This window comes from Marmota flaviventris, chromosome 3 (assembly GCF_047511675.1).
Source record: "Marmota flaviventris isolate mMarFla1 chromosome 3, mMarFla1.hap1, whole genome shotgun sequence".
Lineage (NCBI taxonomy): Eukaryota > Metazoa > Chordata > Mammalia > Rodentia > Sciuridae > Marmota > Marmota flaviventris.
The window spans coordinates 138,470,939-138,496,060 of NC_092500.1; the positions used below are offsets into that span (position 1 = coordinate 138,470,939).

At 35.4% G+C, this 25,122-nt stretch overlaps 1 protein-coding gene across 1 annotated transcript; it reads right to left on the minus strand.

Moving 5' to 3' along the window:
- Positions 1 to 679: 679 nt before the first annotated feature.
- Positions 680 to 24,644, minus strand: Frg1 (FSHD region gene 1). Its single transcript, XM_071610437.1, has 10 exons — positions 24,569 to 24,644; positions 24,334 to 24,454; positions 23,304 to 23,374; positions 9,359 to 9,484; positions 8,530 to 8,587; positions 5,943 to 6,057; positions 4,756 to 4,860; positions 2,499 to 2,590; positions 1,901 to 2,011; positions 680 to 781 (listed from the first exon to the last, which is right to left on the minus strand). Exons 2-10 carry the CDS (start codon positions 24,393 to 24,395, stop codon positions 745 to 747), a joined length of 777 nt encoding a protein of 258 aa, XP_071466538.1. The 5' UTR covers positions 24,396 to 24,454; positions 24,569 to 24,644; the 3' UTR covers positions 680 to 744.
- Between the last annotated feature and the right edge of the window lie 478 nt (positions 24,645 to 25,122).

The window sequence follows — 25,122 nt, forward strand, 5'->3', positions numbered from 1 at the left end:
AGGATCAAATAGATCGGGCAGGTCTGAATCCTACTTGTGAACTGGATTCAATACGGACTTTAAAAAACAGAAATGCATAGCCAATGTCAGTTCTAAATCAGAATTTCCTGTGGTGAAATCCAGGCATCTAGTACACAGTGTGGATTTGCAATCAACATCTAGAGTACTGTGTTCAACTCGGAAAGATTACCCTCAGCAAAGCTGAATGTCTTAGGCAGCTCCCATCCTGGAAGTGAAGATAAAAGCATTACATACGTATAAACACTGAGGCTAACCCCCTGTCCTAATTAAACTCAGTTTTTAGAATGCTTGCTTATCATGCAAAAGGCTCTGGGTTTGATCCAGAGCCTGCAAACAAATAAAAAACAAGAGGGAGAATCAAAGCCTTATTGATTGACTGCAGTGTGAATTTCTAAGCTCCTTCTAAAGGTTCTGATTAAGCATTGATAGAATCAAGTGAAGAGAGACTGTAAAGCAATATGATGGATTTCACAAGCCACACAGGAAACATTAGTTTCTTAAGAGTAGTACTTCATGCTTTATAACAAGAATTCCAGTAAAGAAATGTCTGTAGTACTTTTAAGTGTGTATAGTTAACTGAAAAGTAAATCTATCAAGAATCTTAATTAATCTTGATGAAAGTAGATACTAATAATTTCACAATAACCCAAGAACTCTGTAAAAGCACTGCCACTGAATATTTTATTCAGAAAAAACAAAAGGAGAAAGAAATAAAAATCCTGGTCATTTGCAGTATCTATCAGCTTTCAATTTGGCTCTCCTGTTTAAGACAAATAAAAATTAATTAATGTAAAACATACTTTATACAGTCACACTACTACTAAATATAAAACTCAAACTTAGTATCTGTGTTTGTTTTGATTATATTACTACAATTATATAAAAATTTTACTTTTTAGCATTCTTTTTTTAGAAAATAAAATGTAGTTTTATGCAATTTGTTTACTAATATTTAAGAAATATTGCCTAATGGCTTTTTCAAGTTATAACATCAATTTTAATTACTTGAATTTAAGCCTTCCTAAATTCCTAATGGGTGCTCTGGTATATTTTTTATAAGAGATAAAGTACAGGACAAACAGCTTATTTTATTTTAGAGTCCACATCTTGAATATATTTTATACCTTCTTTGATTTCTCAGAACTATATACATATTAATTTGCTCATTGGAAAAAATTCTTATGACATTTACTGATTTCAGGTAAGAATTCCACCAAATAGTTACCAAGAAATATATGATTATATACTACCTTTATCAGACAATGTAAAGAAAGGATGAGTAATTTTGCAACATAGAACTTGAATGAGCGATAGGAAACTACTAACTCTTCTATTTGGCACATATTTGATTTATAGCTGCAAGCTCACAACTAAACCTCTCTACCTATTTTTCTAGGTTGTAAACTTAGAACACTATTTATTTAATTAGAAATATTAATGAACAGTTGTTATTACTATGCTATGATAAATACCCTGCACATTTCTAAATCTAATGAAATGGATCCAATTTCACTTATTATTTAATTTTTATACTTGAGTCATTTTAAAAATTCATCTATTTTTATCTCATTTTTAGGAACTTGTACTATTCTAATAGAATCTAGAGTTTTGATATTATTCAAACAACCTTCTAATTCTGGTAAGTAAATTTATGCAATAGTTTCAATCAACCCTGAATTTCTTACAATAAAGCTTACAAGACTCTGGTTATCTTTAATCAGATTTATGATGTCCTCTCTAGGTAATATTACCATATACATAAATTAGAGATAAATACAAAAATTTGAAAATTATGGTAGTTTAAAAAGTACAATGGATTTATACATGCCACTTCTTCTGGATACTGAAAACAATTGGAAATACATAAACATATATTTACCTGTCCAGAAGCGTCTCATGCAAAAATCCATCTTTTCGAGCCCTTTTAAGTATTTTGCTGTCTTCTTTACTTATTTTAAGCTTGTGGTCTTGGAAGCTCTGAAATTTTTTTCTGTAAAGAAAATGTCATCATTGAGAAGTATCTCAAATTTTGATTATACATGTTTACTGATGAAGTTGCTAATATCATTCAAGTTTTTCTCATTGAAAGAATCTAAGCATATATAATAATTTAAGAGCTTTTAAACTACAAAGATGACCTCTATGACCACCACCAAGAAGGACGTCATTTGGGTAATTCTGAAAAGTCCCTTCTTCCAGGAAATGTGGGCTGGAGTCCCCTGGGTTCTGAACATGAACAGCTTCTGGGTGACATCACAGCAATTCTTAAGGAACCAAGAGAAATGACGAGGCCAAGTGACTTTAGCCTTGAGGACAATTAGAAAAACTGAAGCTGAGAGAAAAGCTTTCAGCTGAGTGCTTTGCTTTACAGTACTCATTATGCTGCCTCTTCTTGTCCTTCAGTGTTTTTACTTTAAAAGTTCCTTGAGAAGTGCTTCACTATCAGATCTGTGAATCTAAAAGAGAACAATACATACACATAATTGATTTCACATTGTTTTACATTTCCTTTGTCTTCTTCTGGGATGTCATCTTTTTTCTTGGTTTCCCTTTCGGCACAGGACCTAATCTGGATATTGGAGAGATAAGAGCCCAATAGGTTTTACATTCATCTTCACCATTGCTTACCCGACTTACTACACAAGGCACAAGGACATTCTGGGTGATTTCCTTTTTTTTTTTGTTAATAACAGTGCTAGAAAATTGAAATCAGGGCCTCCAGCATGCTAGGCAAGGCTCTACCACTGAGCTACATTCCCAGCTTTCTAGGTGATTTTGTATGCAAAACAACATAATTAACTTAGGTATTAGACTGAGAAAAAGGCTCCAGGGATGTGTTTTGGTTTTATATGTGATTTATATAAAAAATTACCAAAATTACCATCATATTTTTCTCTAGAACTAACATTTGACTTTTCAAAGTATAAGATAAAATACTTAAGTTTTAAATGAGATTTCTGGCACTCAAAAGGCAGCAAAATTTCTAGTTCCCATACTATCTTTTAGGGGGTGTACTATTTTTCCATCAGCCAACTTCAAATGATGCAGTAAGAGTTAATGGTATTATTCTTGTCTAAAAAGATTAGCACTGTTTTTCAAGGAGAAAAGAATACTAAAAGACTAAATTGACTGCTATGAAATTAAGAACATCTGTCAAATGAAAGCGAATGTACAAAGAATCTAACACAAAACATGTATAGATATTTGATAGATACATATGGATTACGCTGGTAGTAGAGAATATGACAATCATTTTTTATGTTTTATTTGTAAAGATTAAGGTCATTTTAGAAATGGCTCCCCCCATTTTTAGAACCTTCCACTCTGGCCCTCCCTAATGTGTTAAAAACACCAAATTTTGTTCAGACAACCTGCAAACTGTGATTCCCAACAGATAAAAATGAGGGGAGATCCAGAATACTCAATACTGAGATAGACACCAAGAAAAAGAAAAGTAATCTAAGAAGAAAATGGTAGTTATTCTTTAGACATATCTTCATATGTGTTTGTCATTAAGATAAAGTGGATTTTTGAAAAAATTAAGGCTTTACTAAACGGCTTCATCTCCTTTGAGTTAACCACCTGATTCAGTTACTGGGCATTTTTATTTAGAATTTCACTTGACATGAAAATGAGTGTTTAACTTTCACAATCAAATAAAAGAAAGTATGATTAGGGAATTTGCCTCACATAAGGAACTTTTATTTCCAGCTTAGTGACTGATAGGAAATTTTAAAAATGCTTTGTGTGTTTAATACTTCTCTTCATGTAAAGACAACATACTCATTCATATAAAGAACAAAATTTTGAAGGATAAAGCCCTAGAAGTTCTGCTATAACTATGCAGTGATTAGCTTCACAGATGGTCAAGTATTAATAAAACAACCTAGTAACCTTCTTCTACATGTTGGTGCAAATATAATTTTGCACCACCTCTATGGGAATTAATCTTCAGATACACTTGCACATATACAAAATTATACTCATTCATCATATTAAGTGCTACGGCACTGTTTTTAAGAATAAAAGCCTGGAAACATCTCAAATTTCCCTCTACAAGAGAATAATTAAGTAAGTTAAAGTACATCTCTAAAATGGATCACTATGTAGCTATCAAAACAAAGAAAGAGAAAGAGGGAGAGGGGATGAAAAGAAAGGGCAGGAGAGAGAACTTTCTACACATATACTAATAGGAAAAATCTCTAAGATACAATATTACGGGGAAAATTTAAGGCATAAACTTACAAACATATTCATATATTTATAAAAAAAAACTTTAGGGGCTATTAAAAAATAGGGAGTAATAGGGACAGGGTAGATAGAGTGGAACACGGTGTATAGAAATTTATGACTTTATATACTGTTATTTAAAACCAAGCCTGAGGGCTGGGGCTGTAGCTCAGTAGCAGAGCACTTGCTTTGCATGTGGGAGGCACTGGGTTCAATCCTCAGCACCACATAAAAATAAACAAAGAAAATAAAGGCATGCGGTCCATATACAACTATAAAAAATAAAAATAAAAACAAGCCTGAAAAGTGCAGTAATTTCTCTATCACATTGTGCAAATAAGTCAGCAATTATGGGATTTATAATTAAAAATAAAATCTATCTGGAACATATTATAAAAAGCCATGATGTCTTTGAAGTGATAAGTCAATGTTATATAGAGCTGTAATCATATCACATATGTGACACGTATTAGTCTGTAGGAAAAAGTTAAAAGTTATGATTACCTTTATCATTTCTTCTTCTCCTGCTGTTTTACTTTTTGCTTCTATATCTCCTGCTTCATTACATCTAATAAAGCAACTATTTGAGGCCAATAAAGCCATCTTCCCCTAAATAAAGCAAAATGGCACACAAAAAATATTAAGAGCTATGAGAATGCTGGCAAGAGAATCTTTAGACTAAATTATTTTTTTTTCTCCTTGATTTTAAAAGCAGTATATTTCTCACTGGATTGGGGTTAAGAGTTTCAAAGTCACTAACTCAAGATTTTATTTTAAACATGTAGAGAAATGAGTCTATTACTTTTTGAGGGAATGTTGTGCTAATTTATGATCTTGAAAACCACAATTGGGTTCTATCTTGAATTTGTTATTGTATATAGCTGGTAGTATCCAGCTACTGAATTTCTCCTTCCCTTGATCTACTTGATGCCCACTGGTCCTTGTTATTCTTGCTGCAACTCTTTGCAATTTGTTTAGCCCCTGTATATTTTTGTTCAGTTTTTACTGCTTAAGCAGAAAAGCAGAATTATGTATTCTGTATCAATAGACTTTAAACATCCATATATTATAATTGCCTACTTACTAAAATTAATAAAAATTAATTTTATTAATTAATGAAGGGCTGACACCCCCAGCTCTTCATCTCTTTTGTATTAAACTATCTTTTTGTACAGTTTGCTTTTCTTTTTGAATTTCATTATGAAGTAACAGTTCTAAAAGCACTAAATTTACTTCAATAAACCAGTATCATTATTATTTTATGCAAAAGTTGTCAAAATCTAGCCTTTGCTTGCTCCACTGTCCACTTACCACATTCTGTAATTTTTGGAAAAAATACATGATTTCTGTTAAGAAGATACTCCTGAATTATCCTGTTTCCCTATTTGGAGACTCAAGATTGGCCATTATTTAAAGTCCTGGTTAAATAAGAGAGACTTATATCTAGGCTCCATGGGTATACTTAAACTATAGTAGGCAAAGGTACTTCTGTTCTTTTTGTTGCACTATTGTGTTTGAGTTCTTTTGAAGATTACAAGTTCATATTGATCTTTTACAATTTAATGTAATTATATTATTTATTATATATTACACCTGTTATTTTTATTTATTTTTAGAAAACATGCTTTTACTGACTATTTAAGACTTTGTCTTAATGATAGGGAGCTTTTATAAATAACCATGGCACTTACATCTTGAAAGACTGGTTCCCATTGTTCTCTTGGTCCAATTGCATCTGAACGACCAACAACAAGCCCATCTGAATTTATACCAAGGTATTTTCCATATCCAGATTTCAGTGCAATTCTTTGAATTAATTAAATGGATAAATGTTAAAAAGTAAGAACAAACAATAAATATAGAACATAAAAACAGCATGTGAATATGTACCTGTGTATGTTTATATATTGAAATATATATACATTCAGACTAGACATAATTTCAGTGTTCAAAAGCTATATGTGGCTTGTTGCTATCATATTGGACATTGTAATTTTATATACACAATATTACATTTTGCTTCTGAATATACGCATTATATAACATCTTACATTATATATTACATAACAAACATTTTCTAAATGCACTGTTCTATAAATATGTTACTTTCAGTACATTTAATGTTCTATTATAGGGGTGTTAAAATTTATTTTTCTGCTATTATATGAAGTCCTACTAATATAGTTTTTGATTATGAAATTACTGATTTATCCTTAGGAGAGATTTCTAGAAAAGGTTGTTACTGAATCAAAAGGTATCAACTTTAAGGACTGGGGTTGTGGCTCAGCAGAGGAGTGCTCGCCTAGCACATGTGAGGCCCTGGGTTTGGTCCTCAGCACCACATGAAAATAAATTAAACAAAGGTATTGTGTCTAACTATAACAAAAAATAAATAAATATTTAAAAAGTATCAACTTTAAAGTTGCCATGTTCTGTGAAGTTACTTTGTAGAAAAGGATGTATCTATCAACTTGTATTCTCAAGTTACAACTTGTTTTTAATCATGGATTTTTTAATACATTTTTTATAAGTGGAGACAATACCTTTATTTTATTTTTATGTGTTGCTGAGGACTGAACCCAGTGCCTCATGTATGCTAGGCAAGCACTCTACCACTGAGCCACAAACCCAGCCCTAATCATGAATCTTTTTTTAAACATCCTTTCTCTAAAAAAATACATAAAAATATGATACGCAAAAAAATAGCACCCTATTTAATTTGCATTACAATTATTGGTAAGAATGATGTATACATTTTTTTTCATTTTCATTTTTAGTTTTTAAATTATCTAGTTATGTGCATGTCCATTCTTCTGTTGGGGGCTTATTGTTGGCCATTTTTCTTTTTTTTTTTTTAATATTTATTTTTTAGTTGTAGTTGAACACAATACCTGTATTTTATTTATTTTTATATGGTGCTGAGGATTGAACCCAGGGCCTTGCACATGCTAGGAGTGCTCTACCGCTGAGCCACAACCCCAGCCCCTGTTGGCCATTTTTCTATTAGGTCATTACCATTAAGAAACTCATACATATGTATAAAGAGTAGGAACTGAATGCTTATTAAGGTTGTTGATTATTTGTCTGTTTATAATATTTTCTGTTATGACAAAGTTTGCATTTTTTCTACCAGTTTGATTCTTAAAGTCTTTCACTAACTTATTACACTTTTAAAGAAAGTATAAAAATAATCATCTTAATAATTTTTTCCCACAGTTATGATTTCCAATTATTTTACCTTACTAGTCTCCTGTGATGCCAGAATTGACAATGTAGTCATTTATAGGTTTATGACAATATAATGCAAATCATTATCATATTGATGTAACCAATTAACTAGAATATTAAAATTCAATTTTGGTATCTAATACCCATTCTGCACTTCTTTCTCACTGTGAGAATAAAAAAGATCAGCTCATGAAAGAATTATAAAAACAGTAAATAAAACATTCTTTGGGTTCTTTAGGATTAAGTAACATTCTCTGCTGGTTTCAAAATACTCCTTTCTTTTATCCTCCTGTTTCTTGACTTCTGAGTAATAAATTTATATGCCACAGCATCAATGAACCAGGTTTTATGCTGTTTATTTTCTTCACATAATCTTTCCAACCTATTTTATTTGGTCTCTGGCAGCATTAATTTTTTATAAAATCATGTTTTTCCAGCCAAGTATTATATATTGTAAGAATTATAATATATACTTTATACAGGTTGAACATCCCTACTCTGAAAATGTGAAGTGCTCCAAACTTCTCAATTATACACGTTACCACATGTGGAAAAGTTTACAGTTGACCTCATGTAGCAAAATGTAAAAATCCTAAAAGTATTGTATGAAATTATCTTTAGTCTATGTATATAAGGTGTATATGAAATATAAATGAATTTTTTGTTTACATGTGATTCCTATGCCCAAGATATATATCTCATTATGTGTGTATGTGTATACAACTTTATATATAAATATAAAATTCAAAATCCCCCAAATCAGAAATCCAAAACACTTGGGCATTTTGAATTCAGGACAACCAATCTGTACCTGAAGGTTTAATTTTCCTCTTAAATAACGGTTATTACAAATCTAACTAAAAACTTAAACATATACTGGGTATATAAATAACATTTCTGAATGTCACAAAATCCACTTTTCAAAAAAAATGTTTGGTTTCTTAAATAGAAATTACTCTGTAGGCTTAAGTTAGCTAAGTAGTGGAATTTTTAATGAATGATATTGAAAAAAATAAAAAGTTGCTTAATTGTAGGTCAACTCAAACTTACCTGGAATCAGACAATTTGACAGCAGTAAACTGCTCTGGAGGACTGGGACCCTCATCAACTATAGGAGAAAAGGATTGAAAATATTTAATATTGTTATATATATACACATACACACACATAAAGATACTCTTTTGCTTTAAAACATTTTTCTCCTCTGAAAATTAAATCTAAGGAAAGATATTTGGGCACAATTGTGATAATATAGTGTTCACAGTATTATGATCTTGTTATCTTATCACTACATAGCTAATTTTACATGCTACCTAAGATATGTTGGCATGAGATTTATTTAATCAATTCCAAGATATTTTCTCTTTGTGTCTTAAAATACAATACATAAGTAAGCACTTAATATTTAAAATATTTATTTGTTTAAGGAATGACCATTCTGACCAAATGATACTACTCCTTTTTATACTTCACACCTCATTAATGTTTCCCCAATAGGCTAAAGAGAATGAGAAAATTTCCAGTTGCCAACTATACCCAGGCTACTTCTGGCAAAAGTCTGAAGAAAACAAATTTAAATTTTGACTTAACCAGGTTTTCTTTTTTCCTCCCAGTTAGTATTTCAATTATTTATGTTGCTTTTGATTTCCACAGAAACTCTAGCATTATTTGCAATGTTTTCAAATGCTTATTCTAGAAAGAGGAAATTGCCAATAATGGGTAAATACTAAGGATGGGAAATGTGGAAGAATACAATGCAATGACTCTATTCTTTTAGAATATGCTGGGGACTAGTTAAAATTTGGCCCAAGTGTATGAATGTCATAAAAACCTACATATTAAAGGCCTTTCCCTTTGAAAATTTTCATGAGCTACAAACCTTCTTTATGTGGTGCTCCCAGTGTAAAAAGACCATTGTCAAGAGCATGAATATAGGTTCCTTTATCCATTTCAATGGCAATGGTTCCTGAAATTTCACCAAAGCTGGATACTGTCCACCAGATTCCTAAAAAGTAAAATCCATACTGAAACTCATTTTTAGGTTTGACACACATTTTTGTTCTTGTTATAACTTATTTTTCTTTAAAGTTTTTGTTTTGCAGTTATAAGAAATAATGCAGTGATCTTATTTATTCTTTACTCACTTTCCCCTAATGGTAATTAATGTCTTTCATAACTACTGTACAAGTCAAAGCTAGGAAATTGATAATGACATAATCTATAAACTTCATTCAGATTTCACCAGTTTATAAGCCTTTGTTTGTGTGTATGTAGGCAGATTCATGTGACTATCACCACTGTCAAGAGTAGGTTTTCTTTAATCTTAGGTTTCAAATCAAATCTTTTTTTTTTTTTTTTGTACTAGTGAGTAAACCCAAGGGTGCTTAACTACTGAGCCACATTCCCAGCCCTTTTTTAAAATTTTGAGACAGGGCCTTGCTAAGTTGCTTAGGGTCTAGGTTGCTGAGGCTAGCTTTGAACTTGCGATCCTCCTGCCTCAGTCTCCTGAGATGCTGGGGTTACAGGAGTGTGCCACCATGCCTGGCTAAACATAATCTTTAAACAGGAATATATGTGAAGGTAAAAAATGGTTTAGAAAAAACAGTCTCATTCCAGAACCCCTCCAACCATCCATCCATCCATCCATGCCTGTTTTCCAGTGGCAGTGTCTATTATGAACTGTTTATTAGCCCTACAAAAAGAGGTACTTTCCAGCTCATATGGTAGTGCCCTTTTTTGCAGGGCATACATTTCAAGAGTCTCAGCTGATGCCTGAACCTGGGGCTAGTACCAAATCCTATATATATCTGTTTTTTCCTATGCATGTATACCTATGCTGAAGCCTAATTTATAATCTAGGTACATTATGAGATTAAAACAACAACAACAAAAGAACAATTATAACAATATGCTGTAGGAAAGTTATATGAATATGGTTCCTCTATCTCGAAATATCATTCTTTTTCCCCCTCTCCTTTTCACTTAAAGGAAGAACTTTATAGCTTCTTTTTGGCATTTTCAACCTTTTGGCATCATTACTCTTGTGCTTTGGGGTCATTATTAAGTAAAATAAGGGCTGTGTAAACACAAGCATTGTGATAGCATGACAATTACATCTGATATCCAAGTGGGCTACTAAGGGAGATTCATATATTAGCCAGGAAGGTGGGAGATCTGATCATGTTATACCAGATAAAATGCATTTTAAAACTCATTACCTATTTCTGGAATTTTCTCTTTAATAATTTTAGACCTTGGTTGATTATAGGTAATTAAAACCACAGAAAAAGAAACTGTGGGACAAGGAAGTGGGGGGTCACTGTAGACTTTTGATTTTAGATTAGAAACAAAATTAGTGGAATCTATATCTATGAACACTAATGTTCACCAATAAAGTGTTAAAGTTAGAGTCCAATTATATAAGCAATCATTACAAAAGTTTATATATTTTTAAAAAATATTTTTTAATTGTAGATGGACATAATACCTTTATTTATTTATCTTTATGTGGTGCTGAGGATGAACCCAGTGCCTCATCAGTGCTAGGTGAGTGCTCTACCACCAAGCCACAACCCCAGCCCAAAAGTTTATGTTTTAATAGAACAAACATGATCTCAAATCTTTCCTTGAATTGTTCTTTAGCTAGAGTAGAAATAAACCAATCATTAACTGTACATTAGACAGTATTAAGGAATTCTTATTAATTTTACAAGGTCTGATAATGGCACAGTGATATGTATAAAAAGAAGTACAAAGCAGAGAGGGGGAAAGAGGGGAACTTGACTGACTGACCTTATTAAAAAATGTACATTTATGGGCAGGATACAAGATGTAAGGCTAGAGAGAGGCTTGGGATTCTAGTAGTGGGAATACTGTTTCTCTGCGAGTTATTAGAGGACCCCCAACAGCTCAGCTGCTCCTGTGCAGGTCTCCAGACCTCAGCATCAGTGCAGGACTCCCTAGCGCTTGCCCCCGCAGGACCACTGGCATCAGCCCCCACGTGAGACCACCAGCTGCCCACCTGCCCAGGAATCCTGGCCGCTGCTCCCACTCAGGATACCGGGCCACTGCCTACACGCAGGACCTCCGGCCGCCACTCCCATGTGGACCCCCATCTACCAACGTGGGCCTCTCCTGGTTTCCTCCATCTTGGGACACTGCAACCTCTGCCATGTCCCCTACACATGGTAGCTGGCACCTAGGGACACAGGACAGGGTCTGGAGAGAGCCACCAGCCATAACACTACATGCACACTACAGAGCTGCATCTCTGAACATGGCGCCTAATGCCACCACCCGGTCCAACCCGATCTGACATCCCATCTCTGAAAGCAGCTACCTCCTTCTGAGGATACCTTTGTCGCCATCCTTAGTTGGGGCAAATCCCAGCTTGGGACAACTGTTGGGTCCTAGAAGCAATATCAAGGTATTTATAGTCCCCAACTACGCCCATCTCCCACAGCCACTAACCCAGCACAGTGCGTGCGACTAGGTGGCTAGTCTGTAGCTTGCAAAGCCTGGCCCTGAACTGCCCAATACAAAACAGCTCTCTGTGGCAGGTGCGCAGCCTCCATAGTGCAGCCAACAAGACCTCAAAGAGAAAGGTTCGTTGGGATATAGAAAGGGAGAGGGTGAGTGAGATACAGTTTAGAGACTAAATTAAAGACCAGGAATTGTGAGGTCTATAGGTGCTATAAGGAGATAAGACCAAGCGCCCACATCACACCAACAGGCCTCAAAGAAGAGGCCTGGGGGTGCAGTCTTCTATCAGGACAGGAGCTCTGCCCGCAAGACCAACCCTCTCACCCTAATAACTTTTCCCATCCTGAGGGTGGAGATACCAGCAAACAACAGAAAACCCCAGCTACTGGATGAGAAGTGGGAAACATACTGAATTCCAACAAAAACAATCCTTATAAAAATTTCCTTGGACATTTTTTTTTCTTTTTTTCTTCTTTTCTCTCTCTTCTCCTGCCCTCACATCCCCAACATTTGTGAAACCATGTACTTTTCATGTATTGGCTATGAGTTCTGGGATGTCTGAATAGTATATTACAGTTGTGTTGCATATTATCTCCTATTTTTACATTTTAAAATTTTCTTAATTTTTAATTTGTTTTTTGTACTCAACTGTCTTCACACTTACTTGTCTCCCCCAAATTACTTTCTTTTCTGCCGCTACTAGCCAACTTCTTTAGATTCCTCTTTCAAGCTTCCTAAGATCTAATAACTCTCTATCATCACCTCCTACCTCCTTTAACATCTCATCCTACACCCCACCCCTGGTTCTCTCTTTGGCAACCATCAGAAACTGTAGACCCTTTAGCAAACCTACTGTTTATATTATAGATAATAATTTCTGTATATTGTGACAAAACTGTAAACATCTTACTAGCAGCTTTTTGGATTAAGACTGTATAATGTTTGTACTGGAATCTGTTAATATTGTTCTCCACCTTAAAGGAGAGGTACTGGAAGCCTACAGGGACACTATAAGCCTATAGGGTAAAAACTGTAACACCGTGGGTCTACAGTGCTAGAAGGGAAGACACACGAACAACATGAAAACACAAGTGGAGAAAGTGTCCCCAAACAAACCAAGATACTACATTATTAGAATTCACGGCCAGCATAGCAGAAAACAAGACAGAGAAGGAGTTCAGGATGTACATGATTAAAATGTTCTGTGAATTAAAGGATGATACAGGAGAGCAAATTCAGATAGCAAAAGACCATTTCAATGGAGAGCTACATAAGCAAATACAGGAAGCAAAAGATTACTCCATAAGGAGATACAGGTTCTGAAATAAAACCAAACAGAAATCCTTGAAATGAAGGAAACAATAAACCAAATTAAAATCTCAATAGAAAGCATCACCAACAGATTAGATTACTTGGAATATAGAACCCCAGATAATGAAGATAAAATATATAATGTTGAAAAGAATGTTGACCACACAGTGAAGATGGAAGAAACCATGATTAGAACATTCAAGAATTATGGGATAACATAAAAAGACCAAATTTAAGAATTATTTCGATAGAGGAAGGTACAGAATTACAAATCAAAGGAATGAACAATCTATTGAATGAAATAATATCAGATAATTTTCCAAACATGAATAATGAATTGGAAAATCAAATACAGTGGCTTATAGGATGCGAAATGTATAAAACCACAACAGATCCACACCAAGGCACATTATAATGAAAATGCCTAGTATACAGAATAAGGAGAGAATTTTAAAAGCCACAAGAGAAAGGAATCAGATTACATATGGGGGAAACCAATTAGGATCTCTGTAGATTTTTCAACCAAGAGCCTGAAAGCTAGAAGGTCCTGCAACAACATATACCAAGCTCTGAAAGAAAATGGATGCCAACCAAGAATCTTATATCCAGCAAAATTAAGCTTTAGATTTGATGATGAAATAGAAACCTTCCATGATAAATAAATGTATATTTATGTAGTATGGGTGTCATATTATAATATCTTTGATTTATATAAAATTCCCCAAGGGGAAAAAATGTGTGGGTATGTGTAAAATGTGTGGTGCTGAGAATTGAACCCAGAGCCTCACATGTGCTAGGCAAATGCTCTACCACTAAGCTACAAACCCAGCTCCATGATATTGATTTTGTACTGACTTTTTGCATGTGATATCAAAAGCATAGGAAACAGAAGAAAAAATGTGACAAATCGACTTCAATAAAAATATCTTTTGCCCATCAAAGACTACTGTTTTTCTCTGTGTATGATATTGGAAATTAAACCCAAGGGCTCCCATGTGCTAGGTAAGCATTCTACACTTAGCTACAACTCTAGCATTTTTTGTTTCTTTCTTTTTGAAACAGGGTCTTGCTTCAATTAGAATCCTTATATATGGTCTTATGATCAGCATATCCTTCTTAAAAATGTAACATTATTATTTAGTATTCTCTAGGCCAGATTAATTTTTTGTATTTAGTATACTCTAGGCCAGATTAATTTTTTTCTTTTTTTTTGGTGGTGCTGGGGATTGAACCCAAGTCCTCACAGACATGCTAGGCAAGCACTGAACTACACTTCCAGCCAATACTTATTAAGTGAAATAATTTTAATATAGCATCTCAATGGTAACTTGCAGAGAAGAAATTTTTGGCAGACAAGCTCTTCAAAATTTTCAACTCTGCCAAAGTAGAAAAATGATAAAATATATTCCTTATATAATTTTGAACTGATAAAAGAGATGTCTTGAGCAGAAACCTGTTTTTTTCTCCTGAGATTTCCAATGGCCTACATTCAAAGATGGAAGTATGCTTACAGGTTTAATGACTAAAGTAATGTAGCACAATACGTGCTGGTATTGCCCCAGGGATTCAGGCTGCAAAAATGCAGTCTCTAAAGATACTAAGAACAGTTGTCACTGAAGCTGCCCATCTCTAAGTCAGTTATAGCTTAAAGCTATGTTTATGTGCTACATTGAAGTTGAATCTCAGAATCCATTCTAACACTTTACTTACTACTTGTCCAAACAAAATGTAGAGACATGCTTAAAGCTATTTGCTTTTAAACCTTACATAGACTGTTAGATGTTGCTACAGTGGATTCTCACATCACATAACAAAGCTTGACGTATAACTTTTTATGTAATTGTTTAGAAAACAATATTTGTAATAATGTTTGTGATGGTAAGGACCAAATATATGTTGTTTAAGAATATCTGGCACATAGAAGGGGCTGAATATATGCTTTCTAAATATCAAATGGATGGATGTCTTAGTATAAAAGTGACTGCAGTTGATAATATACTGTCATAGTTCCCACTCCTTCTGTTATTAAGGCTACTAGAGACACTAAAGGATGGGTCTATACTTTGAGAGGCTTCACTCTGTGGTTAACTGACCTCCCAGTGGTGCTCACAGCTTTGTGCTTACGGCCACACAATTACCAATCCTTCTAAAGAGGTGAGATAGATGAGAGGTTGTGCAACAGTTTATCTCACTTTCTTTTTTAAAATATTTTTTAGTTGTCAATGGACTTTTATTTTTATTTACTTATTTATATGCAGTGCTGAGAATATGCCTCACACATGGTAGGTATGCACTCTACCACTGAGCCACAACCTCTGACTTTAGTTCCCAAGAAAAACAAGTTATTTAAGAGTTTGACAAACTATGCTATTAAGAAATCTGGTTACTTCCAACCCTGGCAGATCTCACTGAAACTGTTTCCTTACAGACATGCTCTTCTATATTACTGTCCAGACTTGATATTTTCCATGTAAAAGGCAGAATATGCCAATCCATTCTGGTTTAGATCTTCCTTCAGGGCCTTACATGGAACCAACAGAACAATTTTAAAACATTTTAAGTTTCCTTTCTTTTCCCCTTCAAAAATAGGTATATACCTACCTATAGATCAAGCTTGAAAAAAAAAATCATGTGAAAGAAGGTAGACAGAATATATGAGAAAACTGTTTTTCTAATATTGGAACAAAGGTGAGTGGGACTGCTGTCTTGAAGAAAAGGAAAACACATGAGGTGAACCTCACTATCATTTTGGTTTTCTGCCTAATGGCAGTTTTGCAAACATAGGGCAGGTAGCTGAAGCTCCAGAAGAACCCAGAAATCCCACTGAGCTGAGACTTAGAGTCTGGAATTTACATAGCAAGATACTGTAGAAGAGGGAACTGCCTAAAAGTGGGGACCCTTAAAAAGTGTATATAAGGTTTCTCCATAGATCTTAGGTCAAGGGCTTGGCTAAGGCATGTACTGGGTAGGATTCACAAGGCCTAGAAGAGAGACCATAGTTCCTGAGAACTGAATGGAGATATTGGAGAGAACAGGAAATTGGGAGACACGAGGATGGCTTCAACACATGAGTATACTTGGGCATTTACTTGAAGCCCCATAAGGACCAATGCCTAAAGTAAATGCTACAATCTAGGCAGGCACAACCAAATAGCCCTAACAATTAAGAGGAAAACCAAAAAAACAACCAACCAACAAACAAATAACTACCAAGCCTTACAGAAGCAAAAAATTATGAATGATTTAACTAGACTTAAAGGTAAGGAACATTATCAGAAATAAAAATAAACATTTTTATTAAAATTAAGATAAATGGTTGATTTTAAAAGGACGATTTAACAATCCGAAATATATATACATCTTAAATAGAAATTTAAAATACTTCCAAGAAAAACTAAGAGAAGTAGACACACTGAGATTTGGAGAGTTACTCAGCCATTTGTAGAATTAGTTAAAAATCAGGAAAGATACAGAAGATTTGAAAATCTACTCCATCCCCCAAATGATCTGACATTTAGAAAATATGTAACTGACATATGCAGAATATATTTTTTCAAGTATACATGCAAATTCACAAAGGATGTATATTCTTAGATCATACTATGAACAAATTAGAAATCAGTAATAAGATATCTACTATATCTCTACATGGCAGAAATTAAGTGGTATGTTTTCATAAGGACTAAAATTAAAAAACCCTCTTTGGTGTAGATAATATCACAAGTGAATTCTATCAAACGTCTGAATAAGAAATCTTATACACTATACCAAACCAAATATACTCCAAGAAAAAGGAAATAAAAGTCTAATCTCTCTCAACACAAATACAAAAATAATTTTAAAAATATTAGAAATCAAATGTAGCAAAATACAAAATACAAAGGCTATACATCACAACCATATGGGGTTTAACTCAGGAATGTGAAGAGAGGTCACAAGTTGAAAATGAAATCAAAGTAATTCACTGGCAGAAAAATGAAGAAAACATGCACAACATGTCAACACATGCAGAAAAGAGCATCTGACAGAATCGAACACCTTTATGTTAAAAATCCCAGGATATGCCAGGCGTGGTGGTGCACTCCTGTAATGGGGGATGGGGGGGCACTGGCAGGAGGATAGTGAGTTCAAATTCAGACTCAGCAATTTAGTGAGACCCTGTCTCTAACAAAATATAAATAAGGGCTGAGGATGTGGCTCGGTGGTTAAGCACCCTGGGTTCAATTCCTGGTTCCAGAAAAACAAAACAAAACGAAAAAACAATCCAAAGATACTGGCCAAGTACAGAGGTCATGCCTATAATCCCAGCTACTCAGGAGGCTGAAGCAAGAGGATTGCAAGTCTGATGTCAGCCTTGATAACACTGTGAACCTCTACCTCAAATATTAAAAACAAAAAGGGTTGGAGATGTAGCTCAATGGTAGAGTGCTTGCCTAGCATGCAGGAGACCATGGGTTCAATCCCCAGTATTGCAAAAAAAACCCCAAAACATCTCCCAGGATGCTAAATGATGCTAATTTTGATAAAAGAAGTCTAAGAAAATCTTACAGCTAAATCATATTATATGGGGGACAACTACTAAAAGCTTTCTAAGTAAGACTGAGAACAAAGCAATTATGATTATTCTTATCACTTTCGTTCAACGTTACAGAAGTCCTGTCTAGAATAAAAAAGCAATAAAGAGAAATAAAATATAACAAAGATTGGAAAGGAAGAAGAAAAGCTATAGGGCTGGGATTGTGGCTTAGTGGTAGAGTGCTTGCCTAGCATGTGTGAGGCACTGGGTTCGATTCTCAGCACCACATACAATTAAATAAAATAAAAAATTTCATCAACAATTAATAAAAATATTAAAAAAAGAAGTAAAGCTATAGTCATAGGAAATATGGGTGCATACTTCTTGGTTCTCTACATAGTAAACAAACAAAATCAATAAAATTAATAAGGGAATTTTATGTCTCCAGCTATAAGGCTTGATATATAGATAAACTGATTGTAAAATGACAGCAAACAAAGAAAATTTAAAAATTCAATTTATAAAGAATTATAAAATACTTAATAAAAATTTTTGAAAAGACATGAGATGACTATAACACTGAAAACTAAAATTATTTAGCTTCTATATGGCTAAGATGTTGATGCTCCCCAAATGATATGAATTTAATACAATTCTTCCAGAAAATCAAGTGGATTTTAATGTAGAAAGTAATAAATTGATCCTAAAATTTATATGAAAGTGTAAGTGACTTGGGATACTTAATCTTGAAAAAAGATGTAAAAACTTGCAGGACTCACTAGTTGATCTCACAATTTTATGAAGTTACAGTAATGACATCAATTGAAGAGAAAAATATGTCAATGAAGCAAGAGTTAAGAAACAAATATATATGGGGCTGGAGTTGTAGCTCAATGGTAGAGCACTTGCCTAGCATGTGTTAGGCACTGGGTTCAATCCTCAGCACCACGTAAAAATCAATCAAAACAAAACAAAACAAACAAAAAACAAAATAAAGGTATTGTGTTCATCTACAACTAAAAAAAAATTTTTAAAAAGCAAATACATAGAGATTCAATTGATTTTAAACAAAGAAACCAAAGCAGTTTCATGAGGAAAGTCTATTTTACAATGGGGCTGAAGAAAAACATTATCCATGTGGGGAAAGGGAACGCTTGACACCGTCTCACACCATGTCAAAAATTAATTTGAAACAGATAATAGAGTTAATGTAAAAACTAAAAATGCCTATCACATATCTAAAAGCAAAAGTAGATGAATTTTTCATAACCTTAGAGTAAGCAAAATATTTCTTAGAACAGAGGTAAGGATGTTACCATAAAAGAAAAACAAAACAAAACAAAACTGAGCTTTAGAAAAACTAAAAACTTCTCACCAAAAAAATAACAAAGACAGCTGGGCATGGTGGTGCATGCCTGTAATCCCAGGGGCTCAGGAGGCTGAGACAGGAGGATTGCGACTTCATCAATGGTGGGGTGCTAAGCAACTCAGTGAGACCCTGTCTCTAAATAAAATAAAAAACAGAGTTGGGGATGTGGCTCAGTGGCCAGTGCCCCTGAGTTCAACCTCTGGTACCTCCTCACCACAAAACAAAAAACAAAGACAAAATAAAACACCAAGAAGAAAATGAAAAGGTGCATGACAACTGGGAGAAAAGACCTATAACGCCACCAACTGCAGGCCAGGATGTGGAACAACAGGGACTTTTGGGACTTTCACTCATTCTTGGTGTGAGGATAAAGTAGCACCAATTCAGGAAATCTGGGGTGGTTTCTTTTTTTTTTTTTAATTTTTTATTGTGGGTTGTTCAAAACATTACAAATTTCTTGACATATCATATTCCACACTTTGATTCAAGTGGGTTATGAACTCCCACCTTCACCCCATACACAGATTGCAGAATCACATCAGTTACACATCCATTGATTTACATATTGCCATACTAGTGTCTGTTGTGCTCCGCTGCCTTTCCCATCCTCCCCCCTCCCCCCTCCCCACCTCTCCCCTCCCCTCCCCTCCTCTCTCTCTACCCCCTCCACTGTATAACCCTGAGGGTCTCCTTCCATTACCATGCAATTTCCCTTCTCTCTCCCTTTCCCTCCCACCTCTCATCCCTGTTAAATGTTAATCTTCTTCTCCTGCTCTTCGTCCCTACTCTGATCTTAGTTACTCTCCTTATATGAAAGAAGACATTTGGCATTTGTTTTTTAGGGATTGGCTAGCTTCACTTAGCATAATCTGCTCTAATGCCATCCATTTCCCTGTAAATTCTATGATTTTGTCATTTTTTAATGCAGAGTAATACTCCATTGTGTATAAATGCCACATTTTTTTTTATCCATTCGTCTATTGAAGGGCATCTAGGTTGGTTCCACAGTCTTGCTATTGTGAACTGTGCTGCTATGAACATCGATGTAGCAGTGTCCCTGTAGCATGCTCTTTTTAGGTCTTTAGGGAATAGACCAAGAAGGGGAATAGCTGGGTCAAATGGTGGCTCCATTCCCAGCTTTCCAAGAAATCTCCATACTGCTTTCCAAATTGGCTGCACCAATCTGCAGTCCCACCAGCAATGTACAAGTGTACCCTTTTCCCCACATCCTCGCCAGCACTTGTTGTTGTTTGACTTCATAATGGCTGCCAATCTTACTGGAGTGAGATGGTATCTTAGGGTGGTTTTGATTTGCATTTCTCTGACAGCTAGAGATGTTGAGCATTTTTTCATGTACTTGTTGATTGACTGTATGTCCTCCTCTGAGAAGTGTCTGTTCAGGTCCTTGGCCCATTTGTTGATTGGGTTGTTTGTTCTCTTATTGTCTAATTTTTGGAGTTCTTTGTATACTCTGGATATTAGGGCTCTATCTGAAGTGTGAGGAGTAAAGATTTGTTCCCAGGGTGTAGGCTCCCTATTTACCTCTCTTATTGTTTCTTTTGCTGAGAAAAAACTTTTTAGTTTGAGTAAGTCCCATTTGTTGATTCTAGTTATTAACTTTTGTGCTATGGGTGTCCTATTGAGGAATTTGGAGCCCGACCCCACCGACTGTAGATCGTAGCCAACTTTTTCTTCTATCAGATGGCGCGTCTCTGATTTGATATCAAGCTCCTTGATCCATTTTTTTTTTTTTTTTAATCTTTTTTTTTTTTATTTATTTTTTATTTTTTATTGTTGGCTGTTCAAAACATTACATAGTTCTTGATATATCATATTTCACAATTTGATTCAAGTGGGTTATGAGCTCCCATTTTTACCCCATATACAGATTGCAGAATCACATCAGTTACACATCCATTGATTTACATATTGCCATACTAGTGTCTGCTGTATTCTGCTGTCTTTCCTATCCTCTACTATCCCCCCTCCCCTCCCCTCCCCTCCCCTCCCCTCCCCTCTTCTCTCTCTGCCCCCTTTACTGACATTCGTTTGTCCCCCTTGTATTATTTTTCCCCTTCCCCTCACTTCCTCTTGTATGTACTTTTGTATACCTCTGAGGGTCTCCTTCCATTTCCATGCATTTTCCCTTCTCTCTCCCTTTCCCTCCCACCTCTCATCCCTGTTTAATGTTAATCTTCTTCTCATGCTCTTCGACCCTACTCTGTTCTTAGCTACTCTCCTTATATCAAAGAAGACATTTGACATTTGTTTTTTAGGGATTGGCTAGCTTCACTTAGCATAATCTGCTCTAATGCCATCCATTTCCCTGTAAATTCTATGATTTTGTCATTTTTTAATGCAGAGTAATACTCCATTGTGTATAAATGCCACATTTTTTTTATCCATTCATCCATTGAAGGGCATCTAGGTTGGTTCCACAGTCTAGCTATTGTGAATTGTGCTGCTATGAACATCGATGTAGCAGTGTCCCTGTAGCATGCTCTTTTTAGGTCTTTAGGGAATAGACCGAGAAGGGGAATAGCTGGGTCAAATGGTGGCTCCATTCCCAGCTTTCCAAGAAATCTCCATACTGCTTTCCAAATTGGCTGCACCAATTTGCAGTCCCACCAGCAATGTACAAGTGTACCCTTTTCCCCACATCCTCGCCAGCACTTGTTGTTGTTTGACTTCATAATGGCTGCCAATCTAACTGGAGTGAGATGGTATCTTAGGGTGGTTTTGATTTGCATTTCTCTGACTGCTAGAGATGGTGAGCATTTTTTCATGTACTTGTTGATTGACTGTATGTCCTCCTCTGAGAAGTGTCTGTTCAGGTCCTTGGCCCATTTGTTGATTGGGTTGTTTGTTCTCTTATTGTCTAATTTTTTGAGCTCTTTGTATACTCTGGATATTAGGGCTCTATCTGAAGTGTGAGGAGTAAAGATTTGTTCCCAGGATGTAGGCTCTCTATTTACCTCTCTTATTGTATCTTTTGCTGAGAAAAAACTTTTTAGTTTGAGTAAGTCCCATTTGTTGATTCTAGTTATTAACTTTTGTGCTATGGGTGTCCTATTGAGGAATTTGGAGCCCGACCCCACCGACTGTAGATCGTAGCCAACTTTTTCTTCTATCAGACGGCGCGTCTCTGATTTGATATCAAGCTCCTTGATCCATTTTGAATTCACTTTTGTGCATGGCGAGAGAAAGGGATTCAGTTTCATTTTGTTGCATATGGATTTCCAGTTTTCCCAGCACCATTTGTTGAAGATGCTATCCTTCCTCCATTGCATGCTTTTAGCCCCTTTATCAAATATAAGATAGTTGTAGTTTTGTGGATTGGTTTCTGTGTCCTCTATTCTGTACCATTGGTTGGGGTGGTTTCTTTTTATAGTTAAATATTTACCTTTCAACACAGTAATTCCACACCTACAAGTATTCCCAAGATATTTACCCTAGTTTTAGAATTGCTGATTCCAAAAAAATGTGCAATTTTCCAGAACTATACCATTTCCTACTTTTACATAGATTTAAAGCAGGCATAAATTAAGAAAAGCCAGAATACAACTTGCCACATTGTAAAAGTAAAGAAATTTCTTCTTAAGTACAGGTATGGAGAGGATAAAACAACTAAACAGAGAATTGGCTCTTAAATGTGTTTGGGTCCATTTATTCCTAGTACTATCTACAGGATATCTACATATTCTATTCTGTTTAATTAGGAGTTTCATTCATTTTACTGTTTACAAAATAGTTAATTTTACTATGATTATACTTCCTTGAGAGACAAATTATTGATTTCTACAAATAAACTGCATAGATGTTCAAAGAAAATAATTTGGTTAAATAAACTTATCTACAGTAGGTCTTTAAAATGATGGATAAGAAGCTTTGCCTACTAAGGAGTTTAAAGGTGCCTACTAAATCCAGAGTCACACTTCCTCTCTCCTGCACATTGTTCTGATGATGAAGAAAAATCATCAGTGACATCTACTGGGCTCACAAATATGAGAAACCTTCAACTCTAAGTATATATGAGCACTTTCAGACAAAAATTAATAGGTCATAAATTTCTACCTAGGAAATTATTTAAAATGGAATCTTAACAAATGTTAAGTTTTCTCAGAATAAAGTACTGAAATGACCCACCAACAATATCAAGTTGGGTTTTTTTATCGTCTTCTCTCTTTCTCTTCTTATCTTTGCTTTTTTTCTTCTTACTATGGGAGAAAAGTATGATAAATGAGTTTAGGCATATTGTTTTGGGTGTTAAATGTCACTAGATATAAGCACAGAAAAGTCTTAAAACTGTATAAAAGGCCTTCCTCATCCTGTCACTTCTTAGCTCTATAATTTCAATATTATAAAAAGGTGAATTTTATGGTATACAAATTATGGTATACAAATTTCCCTACACAGTTAATAACCATAAATCATCATTAAAACCTCCTTTCATTTGGCTCTATTTATTTCTTTGGTCACTGTGTTATATCATTTAATCCTCATAATTCTTTACCAGTATCAACAAATACAAGGAAACTCAGATTTTAATCAATTTGCCACTAATTACAAACTCCATAAATCGGTGCATTCCCCGTTTGAGCTCACATCTCTATCAAAACCCATATCCTTAATCACTGTGTAACTCAGCCCAGTTTCCCCTTGCATATTACGTGGGAAACAATCATGAATCTTTTTTCTTTATTAAATCATTTATTCTATTTTATTATACATGGTGGCAGAATGCAATTCATTTCATATTACACACAGAGCACAATTTTTCAAATCACTGATTGTACACAATTATGAATTTTTATGGGGAAGGGAGGCAAAGGTGAAAACTAATTTCTCCTAAAAGCCAGTTATCGTTATGACATACGGGAACAGATTAGGGCAGACCCATTATATAGAGGTCGGAACGAGGCCTCCCTCTTAACACGACGCTCCTGGGCTACAGGTCTCCACTTTTCCCGTCTTTTTTCCGGGACGCTACAGCTTGGTCGCCTCTCTGCCAACTTGTCTGCCCCCAGCTCTGCACAAGTGCCGCGAACTGAGTCGCAGCCTCTGTACAGCTCAAGGGGCTAAAAAGACAGAACTCTAGGACTTCGAAGGGACTCGCCCGCCGCGGGGACGCGACAGAAAAACCGAGAAGCCTCCTGCCCGAGCTTCGGGGTCTCACCTCTTAGCCTTCGTTCCCTTCAGCACAAGTTTGGTGGACTTCACATAGGAGTATTCGGCCATGGTTCTGACAAGGCTTCTGTAGCAATTAGTGAGACCTGGCTCAGGACAAATTGCTTAGGCTGTAAGAAAAAGGTGGAGCAGAAGCAAAAGTAAGCACTCCCTGAGAACTTATGAACCCGCTACAGTCAAACTCTACTGCGGGATACCCTCTACGTTTACACCGGAACACTGACTTTCGGAGAGGAAAATCTGCTTCCTGTTCCCTGTCGGGGAGCTACGGCAGCTGCAGAGGACCTAACTACATCAGCATTCCTTTGCGCCCTCTGGTGGAATTCCCGGATGTTAGGGCTTTTATACTTTCTTTCTACCCTATGCCCTGCCTTGAGGTAACCAGAGAACAGCGCCTCTAGTGGATGCCGGCAGTATCATAGCCGTCGTAAGCTCCTCCTGCTACTGAGACAGCCCCACGCTAGGTTTCAGGAGTTAAGTGATGAACCAGAGGGTAGAGTGACTCAATTAGCCCTCCCCGCGCACTGAACACAGTTTTAGTGAATTTCGTACAACTGGTCTGAACCTTATGTAGACCTCGCAGTTTGTATATTTACATAACCTCAGCTCTTTCCCCGCCAGAAAACTGGGAACAAAGTATGTATGCGCATGTCAAAATAAATCCTTTGCATGGGTCTTAGTGGCACTGCATGGGGCCTGTGCTAAGATTTTAGAATACAGTTCTTTTTTTGACAACTCTCCTCTACATTCAGCCTGCTTTTGGTCATTATTTATTACC

Coding starts and splice junctions, on each gene's coding strand:
- Frg1 (XM_071610437.1), bottom strand. CDS start 24,395: ATGGCCGAATACTCCTATGTGAAGTCCACCAAACTTGTGCTGAAGGGA. Junction 4,861..5,942: donor GGGAACCAGTCTTTCAAGAT/GTAAGTGCCATG, acceptor TGCTTTATTTAG/GGGAAGATGGCTTTATTGGC. Junction 2,012..2,498: donor CAATGTGAAATCAATTATGT/GTATGTATTGTT, acceptor TTTTCTTTACAG/AAAAAAATTTCAGAGCTTCC.